Source organism: Brassica napus, chromosome A10 (genome assembly GCF_020379485.1).
Source record: "Brassica napus cultivar Da-Ae chromosome A10, Da-Ae, whole genome shotgun sequence".
In the NCBI taxonomy this organism is placed as follows: domain Eukaryota; kingdom Viridiplantae; phylum Streptophyta; class Magnoliopsida; order Brassicales; family Brassicaceae; genus Brassica; species Brassica napus.
The window spans coordinates 18,365,454-18,380,973 of record NC_063443.1 but is presented as its reverse complement, the minus strand read 5'-3'; the positions used below and the strand labels follow the sequence as shown (position 1 = coordinate 18,380,973).

The 15,520-nt window shown below is 36.1% G+C and overlaps 4 protein-coding genes and 1 pseudogene across 5 annotated transcripts; 2 read left to right on the top strand and 3 right to left on the bottom strand.

Annotated features, from left to right (window-relative positions):
* Positions 1–96: 96 nt before the first annotated feature.
* On the bottom strand, positions 97–2,573 carry LOC106419451 (probable sugar phosphate/phosphate translocator At3g11320). The gene is made up of 4 exons (XM_013860236.3): positions 1,930–2,573; positions 1,047–1,150; positions 731–959; positions 97–619 (listed from the first exon to the last, which is right to left on the bottom strand). Exons 1-4 carry the CDS (start codon positions 2,374–2,376, stop codon positions 473–475), a joined length of 927 nt encoding a protein of 308 aa, XP_013715690.2. The 5' UTR covers positions 2,377–2,573; the 3' UTR covers positions 97–472.
* A 714-nt stretch (positions 2,574–3,287) lies between these two features.
* Positions 3,288–4,830, top strand: LOC125575454 (annotated as a pseudogene).
* Positions 4,831–5,790: 960 nt separating this feature from the next.
* On the top strand, positions 5,791–7,142 carry LOC106419452. Its single transcript, XM_013860238.3, has 2 exons — positions 5,791–6,474; positions 6,719–7,142. Exons 1-2 carry the CDS (start codon positions 6,104–6,106, stop codon positions 6,945–6,947), a joined length of 600 nt encoding a protein of 199 aa, XP_013715692.2. The 5' UTR covers positions 5,791–6,103; the 3' UTR covers positions 6,948–7,142.
* Positions 7,143–7,192: 50 nt separating this feature from the next.
* Positions 7,193–9,997, bottom strand: LOC106419449. Its single transcript, XM_013860234.3, has 3 exons — positions 9,379–9,997; positions 8,889–9,254; positions 7,193–7,971 (listed from the first exon to the last, which is right to left on the bottom strand). Exons 1-3 carry the CDS (start codon positions 9,685–9,687, stop codon positions 7,315–7,317), a joined length of 1,332 nt encoding a protein of 443 aa, XP_013715688.2. The 5' UTR covers positions 9,688–9,997; the 3' UTR covers positions 7,193–7,314.
* Positions 9,998–12,409: 2,412 nt separating this feature from the next.
* On the bottom strand, positions 12,410–15,053 carry LOC106419019 (plant intracellular Ras-group-related LRR protein 1). Of its 2 annotated transcripts, XR_007317053.1 has the most exons (4): positions 14,140–15,053; positions 13,658–13,824; positions 12,619–13,329; positions 12,410–12,559 (listed from the first exon to the last, which is right to left on the bottom strand). XR_007317053.1 is itself a non-coding variant. In XM_013859761.3 (3 exons), exons 1-3 carry the CDS (start codon positions 14,851–14,853, stop codon positions 12,696–12,698), a joined length of 1,515 nt encoding a protein of 504 aa, XP_013715215.3. In that variant the 5' UTR covers positions 14,854–15,053; the 3' UTR covers positions 12,410–12,695. The 2 variants fall into 2 exon arrangements, 1 of the variants encoding a protein (XP_013715215.3); XM_013859761.3 differs by having other exon boundaries at positions 12,410–13,329.
* Positions 15,054–15,520: the final 467 nt, after the last annotated feature.

Below are 15,520 nucleotides of genomic sequence, written 5' to 3'. Positions count from 1 at the left end.
TGGTTCTGATCAAACCAGTGAAACTGGCACCTTTAGATGGCATCATAATAATATAGAATTAAATATAAGGAAGTTCTCAAAGAATGAACATTATAATAGAAAAGGGGAACTTGCTCTCTTTTGAATTTTGATTAGTTAATAAGTGATTCTTGTAAATGTTGACATCACCAAACTAAAATGTCAAAAGAATCAAAGAAACAAAAGCTAATTCAGTGTTACTCTTAGACAAAACAGCCTACTAGACCATGCCTTTGGTACTCATCTTTGTGTTGCTTTTGCTTCTTCTGTTTCTTTCTGCCCATGCGTTAGGCCCAACTTTCCATTAGGACAAGATCAGGGATATGCTGTGTAAGATTTTTGTAACAGCAAAAGAGACTACTTGCCTTGCCTATGTGTTGATAAAAAATTATAAAACATATATATAAGAAGTAAAAATGAAGAATATGATTCTTGGGGTGTGTGTTTGGTGTTCTCATTTGCTCCGTTTCTTGGCTTCGCTGTAGAGAATAACTCCACAGACAGTGAGGGAGTAACCGAGCATTCCGGTCACTGAAACAGGGTTCTTGAATATTAGAATGGAGACTACCACTGCCACTGCTCCTTTGGCGTTTCCTAGCACCTGTCCACAAAGCAAATCCAAAACAGAGTTTTATTAGTCTCTCTCACATCTCAAAATCATTCTGAAACGCAAGCAACAGCACGAGAATGCCTGAGATGAACTGTATGTTACCTGCAGAGTGAGGGCGCTAGTGTGTTTCGTGACCAAGAAGTTTGTCAAGTTTACGAAATAGGCAAGCGCTGAGTTGAATAGCAGATACCAAACGATTCTGAAATCATCTCTTGCAAGTGCAATTGTAATGCCGACAACATTTTTCTCCATGATAAGAGTAGCAGGGAGAAGGAACACCACAGCTATTGGAGCCATGTAGAGGAGGAGATTCATGGAGTTCAGCTTCTCCCTTCAAAAACACAAATTCAAATCCTTTCAGCAACACTCTTTAACATATTCCAACTTTAACAAGGCCACAAGGAGCCATTATCTTTACCCTTCAGAAGAAAGCAAAATCCCTTGAAGCACTGATTTAAGTGCTCTTGAAGCTGTGGCTGCAATGCACATAAGGAATCCAAAAAGGTGAAAGCTTGGTTCACTCTGTACACACCCAAAAAATGAAAGAAACATCAAATTAGGAAGCAAACAAAACACACAAACAAAAAGAGCAATATCTTCTCCACTAATCAAACTTCTATGTAAGTCCTTATAAGCTGCTAAATATGGTTTGATTTAAACTCATATCTAACCAATGACACCAGCTAGTATCTTCAGAACAATGTGAAATATAAATCCAACAATGCCTAAGCTGGTATCAATGGCCAGATACGAGTTAAACCAACCATAATCAGCAGCTCATGTTATCTCCCTGTTTGCTCTTTTTCCAAAACTATTATCTATTTATGGAAAGATATAAATTGAATGAACCATACTTAGCTAACTAAAACTATATAGCTCCTTCTAGTTCATTCATGCTCATCCTTCTTATCAATATCAACCTCTCTAAAGCATCAACCTTTACAATGCCATTCTCATCTCAACTTCGTTAAAACTGAGGAAGTGACTCAATTTCATCCAATGTTCTAAAAATCAATCCCTATGGTAGAGAATTATTGTTCAGGCGGGCGGCTAGGCGATTTTTTTAATCACTAATTTGAAAGAAAAAAAAATTGTTTCGTTCATACCCGATTTGCGGACTAGGCGTCCGCCTAGACCAATTTTTAGAACACTTTCATCAATGCACTAGGATACAATTTCTATTTATGGAAAGATATGAACCATACACTTAAAGCTAACTCAAACTGTTTCAATCTCTCTAAAGCATCAGCCTTTGCAATGCAGTTCAAAACAGAGGAAGTGAGAGAGAGAGACTATATTACCCCACTGGCAATAACAACACCAGTAACAACAGGGAGGAGAGTGAAGTAAGTCAGCCAAGCCTCCCTCTTGAGCGTCATCACATACGCAAACACGGCCGTGAAAAACGGCGTCGTTGCGCCGATCGCCTGGTTAAACGAAACCGGCAAAAACCTCAGCGAGACGTTACCAAACACCACCGACACGCAGAAGACGAGGCTCAAGGCCGAGATCTTGAGGAACTGGACGCGGGATCGGATCGTCTGCATCGGGACCATCTTGAGCCACGCGATGGCGACGTAGCTGAGGAGGGAGCAGGCGGTCATGTGGCACATGGTGAGGAAGATCGGGTATTTGAACCCGTAGTTGCTGAGGAGGTACTTGTTTAGTAACAGCACTCCGATGTTGGAGGAGTACCATGACGCGACGATCCCGAATGTGAAGAACCGGCCGTTCGTCGCCATCTTCATCCGATCTGGAGGAGGACAAAGGAGGAGAGACTTGTTGTCTCGAACGGAGAGCGTTTGTCACGATGATGAACAAACACACGAGAAAGATGATGAAGGAGGAGGAAGCTGCAGAAAAAAGGTGAGATCTTTGGCTAAAGCTGCAACAGCATCACTCTCTCTCTCTCTCTCCTCTGTTTTTATGTAAAATGTTTTTTTTTTCAGTTTCATGATTTTGGTGCGTTATACAGTTTTATTAAAACTTATAATTTACCAATAATATATTTTATTAAGTAATAATGGTAAATTGTAAACTTTAATAAAATTAATTATAGTTGTTGACTTTTTACTGATGAAATTATGGAAATTAGTTAATTACAAAATAATATATATATAAATAAAATTTAATATACTAGTATATGTAATTACTCAAAATTTAGGTCTCTATTTTCTTGACTTTCTTGTTATCTTATGTGGAAATGTGTATCAAAGGCTGAAATCTAATTATATAAAAAAATGTTGGAGTCTCTCCTGCTGAGGACACGTCACTAAGTCGTGCAAGGAGGAATCAACACGTGCCCCTCTTTTTTAAACGTCGCGTTTCATTTAATCTTGCGCTAACATTTGTGGGCTTCGTACCTGGGCTTTATGATTACACAGCGTTCGAGTCCGAAAGTGACCTAACGCTTATCGTCTTCCTCGGTCACAACGAGTCTAGGGTTCATACTCCTCTTCCATCGCCGACATCAACAATGGAGTCTCGAGAAATTGTGCCAGGAATGTAAACGCTGTGGGGAGCTTGCGGGTTTATACATGTGTTCGTCGGTGCTCTAACACCGGCTTCTAAGGTTCTGGAGTCCCATCATGTGAAGAAAGTCAGTGTCTTGTGGGGTTACCAAGCTGTCCGTCGGCGAGCAGGTGAGGCCAGGGACCATTCCGATTACCCGGAGCAACCACAACTTCAAGCTTTCTGCTATACTATGTCCGTACGTTTCTGGGTATTCTCAAACTTTGAATATCAATTTTTTTGTTTCATTCGAACTAAGGTTATGATTTGATCCTGTGTTTAGATCGGCTACCTAGAATAGCGTGGTTTTACAAGAGGTGTGACTATCGCATTATTATTGATTTTCATTTGATGATTATATAGAACCTGTGTTGAATCGAATTGAGGCAAATTGATTATACCGAATCTGGGTTTAATTCAATTGATTCAATTTCGTAGGTTGGTTGAATCAAATTAATGCAAAGATTTTCATCTCTATAATGTTCTGAAACGACAACCTTTAAAAAAAAACATTCTTATGTTACTGTCAGAATATAATTTTTTTGTTTGTTTAACAGATTTGAGAAGAAGAAGAAGAAAGGAACAACAATGAACTCTGAGCAAAACAACAGCACAAGCTTCCCACCAACTGAGCCAGAACTCTGCGACAATAGATGCGGTTTTTTTGTGTCTTCCAACATGAACCTCTGTTCCAGATGCTACAGAATTCTCCGAGCCGAGGAAGATCTAACCGCTGTAGCAAAATCTGCTGTCAAGAACTCACTTATCACACCAGAGTAAAAACAGCCTCTTGAAACCGAACCAGCCTCTGTTGTTGTAACAGCTGAGCCGTCATCAGCTCCTATAGCCACGGGACAGGAGGAGGCAGAGCCGTCGAAACCTGCACGGACTAACAGGTGTTTCAGCTGTAACAAGAAGGCTGGGGTTATGGGGTTTAAGTGCAAATTCGGTAGCACGTTCTGCAGAAGCCATAGGTGCCCAGAGAAGCACGAGTGTAGCTTCAATTTCAAAGAAGTTGGACGTGATGTAATCGCAAAGGCCAATCATGTGATCAAGGAGGATAAAGTCGAAAGGATATAAAAAAAAAAACTTTTCTTTTTATAAAGTAATTTGGGGTCTCCATCTTTCGTAAGATCTCTATCTATCAGTTAATTATAATCAATATATTCTTATATTACTATGGTGTTGTTTGTACAAGAGGGAGGAGATACCACATTGACTCTTTTTATATCTGTTGCTACAGATTATTGTTTTTTTTTGAGAAATGTTACAGATTATTGTTATAATTCTATATATTTATTTGCATATAAGCTCATTAGTGTTAAAAAGCTCTAAACTTCACTATATTGAATAAAAAATGTAAAGCGAATCATTTTATAGATCAAGATTAGAAAATTAAAGAAAATATAACCAAATAGTAATACATAATAGATTAAAAGAGATATGTTAAGTTATTCTAACTAAATAAATGTAAAATATATTTTAAATATTTATGTCATGAATTCTAAGAAAAACTATAAACATAGATCCACAACTATGTAAAATTAAAATATATTGTTATATAGTCGAATAAGAGTACGATATAAAATAATGTAAGAGAATGAATAAAACTAGGTAACTTAAAATTAAACAAATAAATCAATAATTCTACACCATTATAATAAAATCAGAATAAAACTTCAAATAAACAATTTTATTAATCGTAAGGTAAAATTTATACAGTTGTAATGGAAATAAAACTGAATAAAGAATAACAATTAATAAAATAATAATTTATACTAATACAGAACAAAATATTTTAAAATAAAAACAAATATTAAACAAATATCAAAAATATCAAAAATATTTATTCTAACTATTTAAATTATTTTTAAATTGTCATCCCGCCCGTAGGGCGGGCCGGCCCTAGTGTCTAATAATCAAATGGTTTATAGCTTAACTGATTAGAAAACTTTTTATATACTGAAAAGTAACGAGCTTATAAATATTATGTTAGTTTATTTGTTTACAAACATATAACCTTCTCTATTAATACCTTATTACATTAGTAGAAACTAGAAACTGTAGAGATAAATATTTGTAATAATATATTTTAATAATGTTTTAAGATAGGTTTTATACATTATAATTGTATTGGTTTAAACTTTAAACAAAATATTTGAATAGTATAGTATAGTACTTCGATTTATTTTGTTTTTTTACAAAAAATTGAATGCAATTAAAAGATGTTAATGGCTATATTATAAATGATGTGCAATGGTGAATGATCCAACTACTCTACTTAATTAATTTCTTTAAATGAAACCCGATAATATACTCACCTAATCCAAATCCTTGACAGACTTCTAAATAATACTACTCGGTAAAGTAAATTTTTCTTTAAAATGCTCTCCAACTAGTATGTGTGTTTGGAAATTAAAAAAATAAATGCTAAAACATAATTCCAAATCCCTGATAAGTATTTCACTATTTTGAATAAAAAAGTAACTCAATATTAACGAATTATTGGATTTTTTATCACACAAATAAACTAGCTATATATGTTCCAAGACCTACTACACAGTACCTTGTAACTAATTCAGAGGTGGTGGGTTCTATATCGTGTCCTGATTTGGTTTGTTTATTACTATTTCTCATTACAAGGACCCACCCAGATGAAAGAAGAAGAAGTGAAAGGAGTGAGTTTACAAAAGGTTTTGCCTTGAGAGTCTGACGAGTTTCACAGAAAAGATCACTTCAAAATCACAACACTCCAAAAATCTCAGTGGCAAAAACGTAATTTAGCACACTACTTTCAACAATAATGTCTCCCCTCTCTCTCTCTCCTTTTAATTTCAACTAGCTGTAATAATAAAAAGAAGCATTGATGATCACATCTCAAAGTCTCATGATCTCATCATAAATACTCGAACTCCTCGTAATCTACACGGAAGAGGATTCGTCATTTGAATCTCTAAACCAATAATGGAGCCCGTACAGCCGCATCTCGACACCCTTAAAGCAATCCATGTCGAAGACCACGACCAAAGAGGAAAAGAGCTCGTCATCACCGACAACAACGTAGAGCCTCGTCGGAGCTGCTCCTGTGCAGAAGAGGAAGATGAGGAGCGGAGATCCAATGCGTCATTATGTTCAGTGGAAGTAGATCTCGAGCTTGGGAGGCCTGAGAAAGCTGTACATTTCTCAGAGAAAGATTGCAGGATTTGTCATATGACTTTGGACGCAACGAATCTTGAATCTGGTGTGGGGATTGAGCTAGGCTGCTCTTGCAAAGATGATCTGGCTGCTGCTCACAAGCACTGTGCTGAGACTTGGTTTAAGATCAAAGGAAACAAGTAAGAAAATGTCATTTTCGAGACACTTTTAATGTTTGGAGAAAATTGTCTGAATATTTCTATATTTAGACAGCTTTCTTCTGTTGGAAGAATGATGCCTTGTTTATTCCATTATAGGAAATAAAAAAAGTTTCAGAATTAACTGTACTTTAGTTAGTGTTTTTGGTTATGACACTTATGAGTGAATGTTAGATAAATTTTAGTATTTTCATTGTGATGTGACTTCTTGGTTTGATTGATGTAGAATCTGTGAAGTATGCGGGTCTATTGCGGGCAATGTGGAGGCGGAGATTGAGGAAAGTCGGAATGAAGTAAATGGTACGGTGAATCAGTCTCTGAGAACGGTTGGTCCTCCATTGGTGGAAGCTAGAAGCTTCTGGCAAGGTCACCGGTTCTTGAATTTCCTTTTAGCTTGTATGGTCTTCGCCTTTGTGATTTCATGGCTCTTCCACTTCAATGTTCCCTCCACATAGCATAATAAAGTTCACCATAAAGAGGAAGAGACTCATTTGGTAAAAACAAAATCAAGAAAATGGTTAAAAGCCTTTTTCCACTCTTAAGTTTAGAGTGGAAGATAATGTAATGAGAATACTTTATTTATGTCTTGGATAATGTATATAGCTCTAGTCAACTCTAAAGCTTAATGCAAATGCAGTGTTGTGAAGTCTCACTTGACATTGCATTTGCATCCCCAAGAGTTCATTGGTTTACAGAGGAATCAAGAAACCAAATATATATAAAGAAAAAAAATGCTCCTCTGTTTCAGATGCATATGTTTCGGTGTTGCAATAGATTTAAAATCATTATGTACAAAAAAAAACCGAAACTCAAGCCATGCATTTACGTCTCCTCCATCTCTTCAGTAACATCTGATTCATCCTCTTCATCCACAATGGCTAGAACCTTAGACGAACTAATCCTCAAAGAAGCGCTTCTAATCTTCATAGGCAGCTTCTCGTTATTCGCAGCTAACCCACACTCCACTTCCTCTTCCTCTTCTTCTTCCTCCTCATCATCATCCTTCTTGAGATCAGAAGGAGGCAAGAAACAGTCCATGCACAAACCCTTGATGTTAAAATCCATTTCTTCAATCTCCCAAGTCTCTTCCATCCTCGTCCTCGAGTGGTTATCCGAGTTCTCGCCAAACCTAAACAGAGAAACAGAGCTTTTACCAGCGTGTGCCACCTGGACACCGTCGATGATCCTGTAGTCTTGGATGAGAGACTCCATCGTCGTCTCCCAGAAGATGCTGTTGTCGTCTTGTGCTTTGATTCGCAGGAGGTGAGAGTCTTCGAGCTGGATTAGAAGACCTGTTCTCTGGCTGAAACATCCCCACACGGTGTGGCGTATGATCTCTACGTTGCTGCTGCTTCTCGCCTTGAGAGTTGATGGCTCGGCTTCGAGCTTGAGTATGAAACAGTCTTCGTCGTTTATTTTCTTCTCTCCCATGCATGAAGATCTTGCGAATAGGTTTGCCGTTGACTTTGGGTCAAGACCCTGTTTTAAAAGATTTACGTCAGACACTTTGTTCCATAACGTTTCAAACAAGTAATAACAAAAAGACTTGTAACAAGTCAACGATAAGTAATTTAATTCAGATTTTTCCAAGAGAAAAAAATATGCTAATGTTTTAAGACAATTAAATAAGATCTTAGGTTATAGATAACACTATAGTTTGGTAATGGGGAAAATGTCTACTACTTTGTTAAACAAAAATATCTATGTGGAGATAATCTATTTAGTATCTAGGTTGTTGTTGTTAGTGGTGGACCATAGATGGTTCCAACAACTATTGGTAACTTGGTAACCATTTCTCCACGTTGAGATGAGAAAGTAATAGCAATTCCATAGGCCACAACACACGTAAGTTATGGCCACATCAAATCACAAAAGTCATAAATTTACATTGTAAAAACTATCTGATATTTCGATGATTGAAAAATCTCTTTGACAAAGTTGATGGTAGGTTAGCTAGACCAGTTTGATGATTGATGCCAACAATCAAGGAAAAGAAAACTGTTAACAACTAGTTATCATAAAAGTCAGGATGGAATCTAAGAAGAATGTATCATTGAACTCCAAGTGGATAAACGATATCATTCAGTATCATAATTATCAGTGGATGCATATGTTTTATGAGATTTGTCTTCTCATCAATCAAGTAGAAACTAGAAAATGTAGTATAACCACACGAAAAATATCTATATTCAATTTCCAAACAATTGATTTAAAACCTATAATTGCTTTACATAAAAATATATTTATTGCCATTGAAAAATATGTGTATCATTTTTAGTTTCAACAACTTATATTATAACGGAAAGAATTGTAAATATATAGATCAGTTTCACCTAAATAATTATATGATTCTTAAAATGTTGTAACCGTTTAGAAAAGTAAAAAAATGGATTTACCTGGAGGAAACGGCGCAATGGTCTAGGAGGACCACGAGAGGCATGAGAAGGATGCCATGGAGTTTGTCTCCAAGCAACTTTGGCGTCACTACCGGCACTGATCTTGCAGCCGGAGACGACTAGCTCAAGACACCATAGCTCTATACCCTTTTGCCACAACACAAAGCCTCCTACTTCTCCTCCTCCACTCCTGATACTCCTTGCCTTCACCATTTTGCTGTTCAAGCTCCCTTCTCCTGTGCAGAACTCTGATGCCGTCATCCTCACTTTCCCCATCGCGTACATGCTCTCTATTGCGTTTAACGCCCGTTCTCCTCCTACCGCTGCTATGTACTGTTTTACTATGTACTGAGCCATCGACATCTCCTGCGGTTTTTTTGCATATAAAAAGATTAATATATAAAAAAAAGATTAATATCATTTCATTGAGATGAAACATGGACAAATGGTCATATGAAAATATAAAACAGAGAAGGAAGGTGTTATTTACCAGAGGTTGGTCTTTGATGTCTTTATGAATAGGGTTTTCATAATCGTTGTGGTGGTCAGGCTGAACAGGGAGAGGGATCAAAGGAGCTCCAACGACTCCAAGGAGGAGCTGGATCTCGGCGTTACGACCACCAAAGAGTCTTGTCATGTTTGTGGCCGTTGCGGTCGCCGTGGGTTTTGACCAGAAAGACTTCATTTGGTTCCATCCCGGTTTGGTCTTGGACGCAGAGAACAACTCCTCGGGCATAGGAACCTCGAGAACGGTCTCTAACCCGTCTTCGAGGTTGTAGTTGGGACAAAGTTTTCTCATATCGGCTAAAACGAAAAAGTAGAGAAAAGAAGATGTTGATCGGAAAAAAAAACAAGTCGAGTGAAGAGAAGGAGTATTCTGGTGAAAACTTAAAAGAGATTTGAATCAGAAACGAAACAGTCGTTGTCACCAACCGACCGGAACGTGGGGAGGCCTTTTGTGTTTGTCGTGTCTGCACGCTCTCTCACTCTGCTTACGTCTAATTTATATATTACACAAAGACATGCTCAAGTGCAAAATACTATGACCTGATCAATCCTCTTAACAGATTTGAATATGCTCCTTTCTCATATATCTTATTGTTTAGCATGATTTTTCTTCTGTACTGGAAAAATAGCACCAAAATATTAATTAAATAACAGATTTATTTTTATTTGACCGGTCTGAAATCATACCGGGAAATTTTCGGTGATGTGTTTTTGGTCAACAAGTTCATATTTCTTTCTATATCTGAAACGTTGTGGTCGAGACCACTATAGCTAGAAAAAGGTGAAAAATTACTAATACTTTACTTTGAGAATCTGCGAATTAGGTTTGTAGGAAAATGATACCTGAAACTCGATTGTTATTACTTTTACATTTATTTATCTGTCACGCTTATCAGTGGAATATTTAACATGAAATGGCATACGTTACGATCAAATTTTTGATGAGATTTTTTTTTTTGTATCATTTCAGTCGTATCGCATACTAATATCTTAAGATCGGAACGCTAGATTTTGAAACCAATTAATGGTGTACTAAATTATGTGTTTTTGTTTTTGTTTTGGTATAAATGTTAAGAATGGTGTACCAAATGATTATGGACCGCACATATACATTGGCTTTGACAGTTTCGTGCCTAAACCGTAATCAAATCAAATAATTCCAAATCTGGAATTCATTTTTAAGCACTTAATTTCGATTGATAAATGGTATTTCTACAGCTTTGATTAGAGTAGTCTTAATAAAGTTTTACTAATAGGGTAAAGCTGTATCTCTTCACTCTTGATAAGTTTACGTCTACTTTTCTTATTACAATTCAACATAATCGTCGTTGAATTGAAAAACATGAATGTAAATTAAGAGAAAGAAGTATATCATTATAAAAAAGTCCCAAATTTTGAAAATAATTACCAAAAGTGGACTTAATCAACCATGATAAAAAGATTGAGTGGCTTTCTAGAAATATCAAAGAAAAGTTAACCTTTTGTTTTAAAAGCTATTTATTCTCTAATTAATATTTTAATTTATTAATCTTTTGGCGAAAACTTAACTGTTTTTAATTGAAGAATTAATTATGCAAACACCGAATATCCAACTATAAATGTTTAAAATAGTCTTGGACTAGTTGTGAATCGTGATGTATCAATTAGTGGCATGCAGAGCGGAAGTATATGTGAACCAAAGTTATTAATGTAGATGTGCGGTACCTCCCACTACAATGGAAAATTCTTTTCAGATAAACTTTATTTTAGTTGTAACTTGTAAGACTATCGTTTTCCACAAAACGAAAATCACTACAAATTTGATGACAAAGAAGTCTTAAAGTCGAAAACGCAAGGATATTCTTATGGCGTTATCTCTCGATGTCAGTTTGACCATTTAGTATTTCTTCGATATTCATAGTTCTGCTAAACTAACGCACGGATATTCTTTTCTCTCATTTTGAGTGTCGATAATATTTTCTTGTTTATGTTCTTGTTGTCGAAATTCTATTTGGTTATTGTATATGGGTTTAAAATTATTTCTGTGAATAGAATGGACTTTTTTTTTACTGAAGAATATAATGGACTTGCAAATCATAAATAGCTATTAATATAGATATTGAGTTATCAACTAAACAATTTATTTGGTTGGTTAATAATATTTTTATATAAAAAGAGGCGAGGACTATAGATTGAGAAAAGATTGCAAGACTTATGTGCAAAAAGAAAATTTGTACAACTATGTGTATTGCACGTTCATCTATTTTTCTATAATATGATTCTGTATCTCCTCTTTTCTCTATCTGGAATATCAAATCCAATATTCTTGTCGTTTTCTACAATATGTATTTTCTTGCATCGTATATAAATAAATATTACATTAATTTACTTTGATACTTGATATAGTACTGTTGAGTCTAATATAAAATTAGTTTGAATCCGTCGTTTTCAACCCCTTCGAAAGCCTACACAGACCTTGTTTTGAAATTTGATTCTCTTGCAGTCAGATAGACAAAAAGATCTCTGGTGTTATATCATGGCCCTCCCTCTATACTACGCTAACAACTTACAAAAACATTCTTTATAAATTGTAAAAAAAATCTGCAAGATGCAGGATGTAATGTTTCTGCATCAGCAATATTTACATCTCCCATCTACTTGTATATAATAAAGTTAGATTGATGTTTTCTTTCTCACAAGGGAAAGACATATCAAATAACAATATGCAAATTTATAAAAATGCAAGTGTTTGTACTCCCTCAGTTACATACTAAATATCATCTTAATATTTTTTTCTTGTTACAAAAGAGTGTCATTTTAGAATTTCAAACTTCAACTCAATAATAATTATAAATGCATTAGTTTGATAAATAATTCCATTTATTTTGTGTAATTAATAAAAACTTAAATGCATTTCAATCATTTTTTTAATCCGAGTGAAAAAATATCAAAGTGACATTCGGATGGAGTTCTTCTTATAGCGCAAACTCTGTTTCTCTCTCTCAGCATTGTTGAAGAAACAAGAACATTCATATTTTGAAAAAAAAAAATTTACTTTAACAAATCAGTTAAATGTTACGAGGAAGATGCAAATAAATTCTGAAACCAGAAACAAATAAAGATCATAGTCTATATACTGAAACAGAGCAGCAAGGAAGGAAAACTCAAGACTGGATGATGATTACTTTTTTTTTTTTTTTTTTCTTCTTTCTTCCCCCCAAAAGAAGTACCGTTAGATGATTACTTGGATAAAACGTTTCTTGTTTCTTCAGGCATGTTCTCAGAAAAAATGGCAAATGAAGCTAAGATTCACTTCATAGCTCATAGCTGCTGGTCAAGGAAAGGATCCTTTGGTGAATTTGAGCCAAGATACTCAGATACCTCAGTCACATACGTTTTCAGCTTCGAAGTGGTTCGAGCGAGCCAGTCAGCGTTTGCCTGCTCCATCTCTTCCTTCATATTCGCCATCTTCTCTTCCTCTTCCAACATACTAACCCATCTCTTACCCATATACATTTTAACCGCATCCACGCCTTGTTTCACCACTTCCTCGGGTGGGACCACAAGCGGGTTCTGGTCCAAGTTCAGTTTAGTCAGGTTCACCAGCGTGCCGAAAGCGTCGGGAAGAGAATGGATCTGGTTGTTGCTCAAGTCTAGTTCTTGGAGGCTTATGAGATCTCCGAAAGAAGCAGGGAGATCTTGGAGGTCGCTGAAGTTACTGCTCAGGTTAAGGTACTCGAGGTTAGTGAGCATCCCGAATGATTCTGGGAGACCGTTAAGTTCGTTGAAGTGTGCGTCAAGGTAGCGTAAGGATCTCATTTCGCCGACGGATGTTGGTAAGGATCTGATTTTGTTGAGATGGATCAAGAGTTTCTCTAGATGAACTAGCTCGAATCCAATGTTGGTTGGTAAGTAGGTGAGGTTGTTGTAGCTCGCGTCCAAGACAACCAATGACCTGAACCAAAAAAAGAAAAGAAAAAGTACTAAAGACACAGAGAGCTTAATAAAACAGAGGAAATAAAAATTGGAGATAAATATTTAGAAATCTTCTAAATATATTAGTGTTTATTTTATTAAATATATATTTTATCATTTAAAATATTATATAGTCAAACTCTTACTACTAAATAAACACCAAATAATAAAAGATAAACGTAAAAACCAGATAAAACCTATCTAAAACATAATTATCTTAATATAAGATAAATATAATAATTATAATATAGATAAACACATTTATCTTGAAAATGAGCTGCATCAACTTTGAAGAATAATACACTTACCCACATTTGCAGATGGAATCAGGTAAAGTTGTGAGTTTGTTACAAGAGACATTCAAGATCTTTAGTTTGGACAGTAAACCAATAGAATCAGGTAATGTCTCTAGAAAATTGGTGGACAAATCAAGTTCAAGAAGGCTGTGCAATCCAGCAATCGAATCAGGAATGGCCTGTTACCAAACATAACCTTTAATCAATACAAGTAAAACACATACTTCTGAATCTAAACATCACCACAAGAATAATCTAAACATCACCACAGTTCCAGTGCACTAAAGACTCAATGAAACATTAGTCTTAGTCCCTAAATTTTTTGGAAAGTTTTACATAAATTAAAAAAACTCATAAATATGGAAAACATTATTTCAAAAATTATATATTTATGGCCCATTAAATTTCAGATCTTCGTCAAAATTAAGAACCGGTTTTTAAAGCTAAAAACCCCATTAATCATGGTTTAACATATAGATATAGAAAAAACTTACCTCAAGCTGATTGTTATAGAGGTTAAGGACAAGGAGACCTTGGATCCGACCAAACGCTTCAGGGAGCAGTTTCAGTTTCCGACCAGACAAATCAACACGGTCCAACGGTTTCTCCTCAGCTTGCTGCAATATACTCACAACCTCCTCATTAACTTCAACCTCCTTAGCCTCCTCCTCCGCCACAGCCGCCGCGTTCTTCTCAGCCGACTCGTAGATCCTCACAAGCCTCTCCTCTCCTTCCTTCAAAAGCTTCTCGTACGACTCGTGAAGCTCGTTAAGCTTAAGGATCGAGTTGTACCAAGTCTTCTCTTGATCCACGGCTTCCCTCCTCTTCTGCTCTTTCTCCGCCACGTCGACGTCGTTGGCAGAGAGAGCGATCTCTTCGAAGGACTCGGACAAGGACGCGTCGATCTCCGCGAGTCTCGCGCGTGCTTTGTCGACGGTCTCGTGATCTGGTCTCGGTCCTAAGGTTCGGAGGACGGATCGGGTCTGGGAGACGTCGGCGATGGCGCTTGTCATGGAAGCGAGGACGTCGGGGTGAGCTAAGTGAGGCATCTGAGTAACGATCTCGATGGAGTGGCTCGAGGAGGAAGATGGATCGGACTTAGACGGTGGTTTATCTCCATCGGAAGAGGATTTGGCGGTGAAGGAAGGGAGGCGATCCAAGACGTAAGAAAGAACGGGGAAGTTGTTAGGGTTGAGCTCCGTAGTCATTATTGTGAAGCTTGAGGGACAAGTCACAACTGAGGAAGGAAGGAGAAGATGATGAAGAAGAAGTGATTATTATTACATTGGGCATGAAAAGTCGTTTCCTTCCGAACTACTTGCATCTGTATTGCCAAGTCAATGATGATCCATAGATAATAATACGTGGACATGCATTATTACACATAACACGTGTTAAGGTTCTGCGTCATTAACGACAAAGAATAAATAATCAAAAACAGATTTACGGCACGAACTGATCAATGTATATCGCTTTTCCGAAAATATAAAACTAATTTGATTATTGCAAAAATATATCCACAGAAACATGAAACACAAACCATAATCATTTTAGCATTTAGATCATATCCATTGGATTTTTGTACGATAATATCTCCTTAATGAAGATCTTATTATTTATTTTGTTCAATGAACCTTCAAATGGTTAAAATCTCACTTAAAATATCTTAAATGAAGTATTTTTTTTTTTAAAAAAATTGATTGAAATTTCACCATTTCAAATTTCAATTAATATATTATTTTTATTGTGAAATAAAACTTTTCCGTAAGAAGATTTGAGTTAAAATGTTAACTATACGTTCACTTTATGAAACTTCACGTCTAAATAAAAAAAAAACTAGTTGCTTAAACATAGTAGTAATAGATTTGATCTGCA

Coding starts and splice junctions, on each gene's coding strand:
- LOC106419451 (XM_013860236.3), bottom strand. CDS start 2,376: ATGAAGATGGCGACGAACGGCCGGTTCTTCACATTCGGGATCGTCGCG. Junction 960..1,046: donor ATTTTGCTTTCTTCTGAAGG/GTAAAGATAATG, acceptor GTGTTTTTGAAG/GGAGAAGCTGAACTCCATGA. Junction 620..730: donor CTAGCGCCCTCACTCTGCAG/GTAACATACAGT, acceptor CTTTGTGGACAG/GTGCTAGGAAACGCCAAAGG.
- LOC106419452 (XM_013860238.3), top strand. CDS start 6,104: ATGGAGCCCGTACAGCCGCATCTCGACACCCTTAAAGCAATCCATGTC. Junction 6,475..6,718: donor TTTAAGATCAAAGGAAACAA/GTAAGAAAATGT, acceptor TGATTGATGTAG/AATCTGTGAAGTATGCGGGT.
- LOC106419449 (XM_013860234.3), bottom strand. CDS start 9,687: ATGAGAAAACTTTGTCCCAACTACAACCTCGAAGACGGGTTAGAGACC. Junction 9,255..9,378: donor ACATCAAAGACCAACCTCTG/GTAAATAACACC, acceptor AAAAAACCGCAG/GAGATGTCGATGGCTCAGTA. Junction 7,972..8,888: donor CATTGCGCCGTTTCCTCCAG/GTAAATCCATTT, acceptor CTTTTAAAACAG/GGTCTTGACCCAAAGTCAAC.
- LOC106419019 (XM_013859761.3), bottom strand. CDS start 14,853: ATGACTACGGAGCTCAACCCTAACAACTTCCCCGTTCTTTCTTACGTC. Junction 13,825..14,139: donor TCTATAACAATCAGCTTGAG/GTAAGTTTTTTC, acceptor GTTTGGTAACAG/GCCATTCCTGATTCGATTGC. Junction 13,330..13,657: donor GATTCCATCTGCAAATGTGG/GTAAGTGTATTA, acceptor TTTTTGGTTCAG/GTCATTGGTTGTCTTGGACG.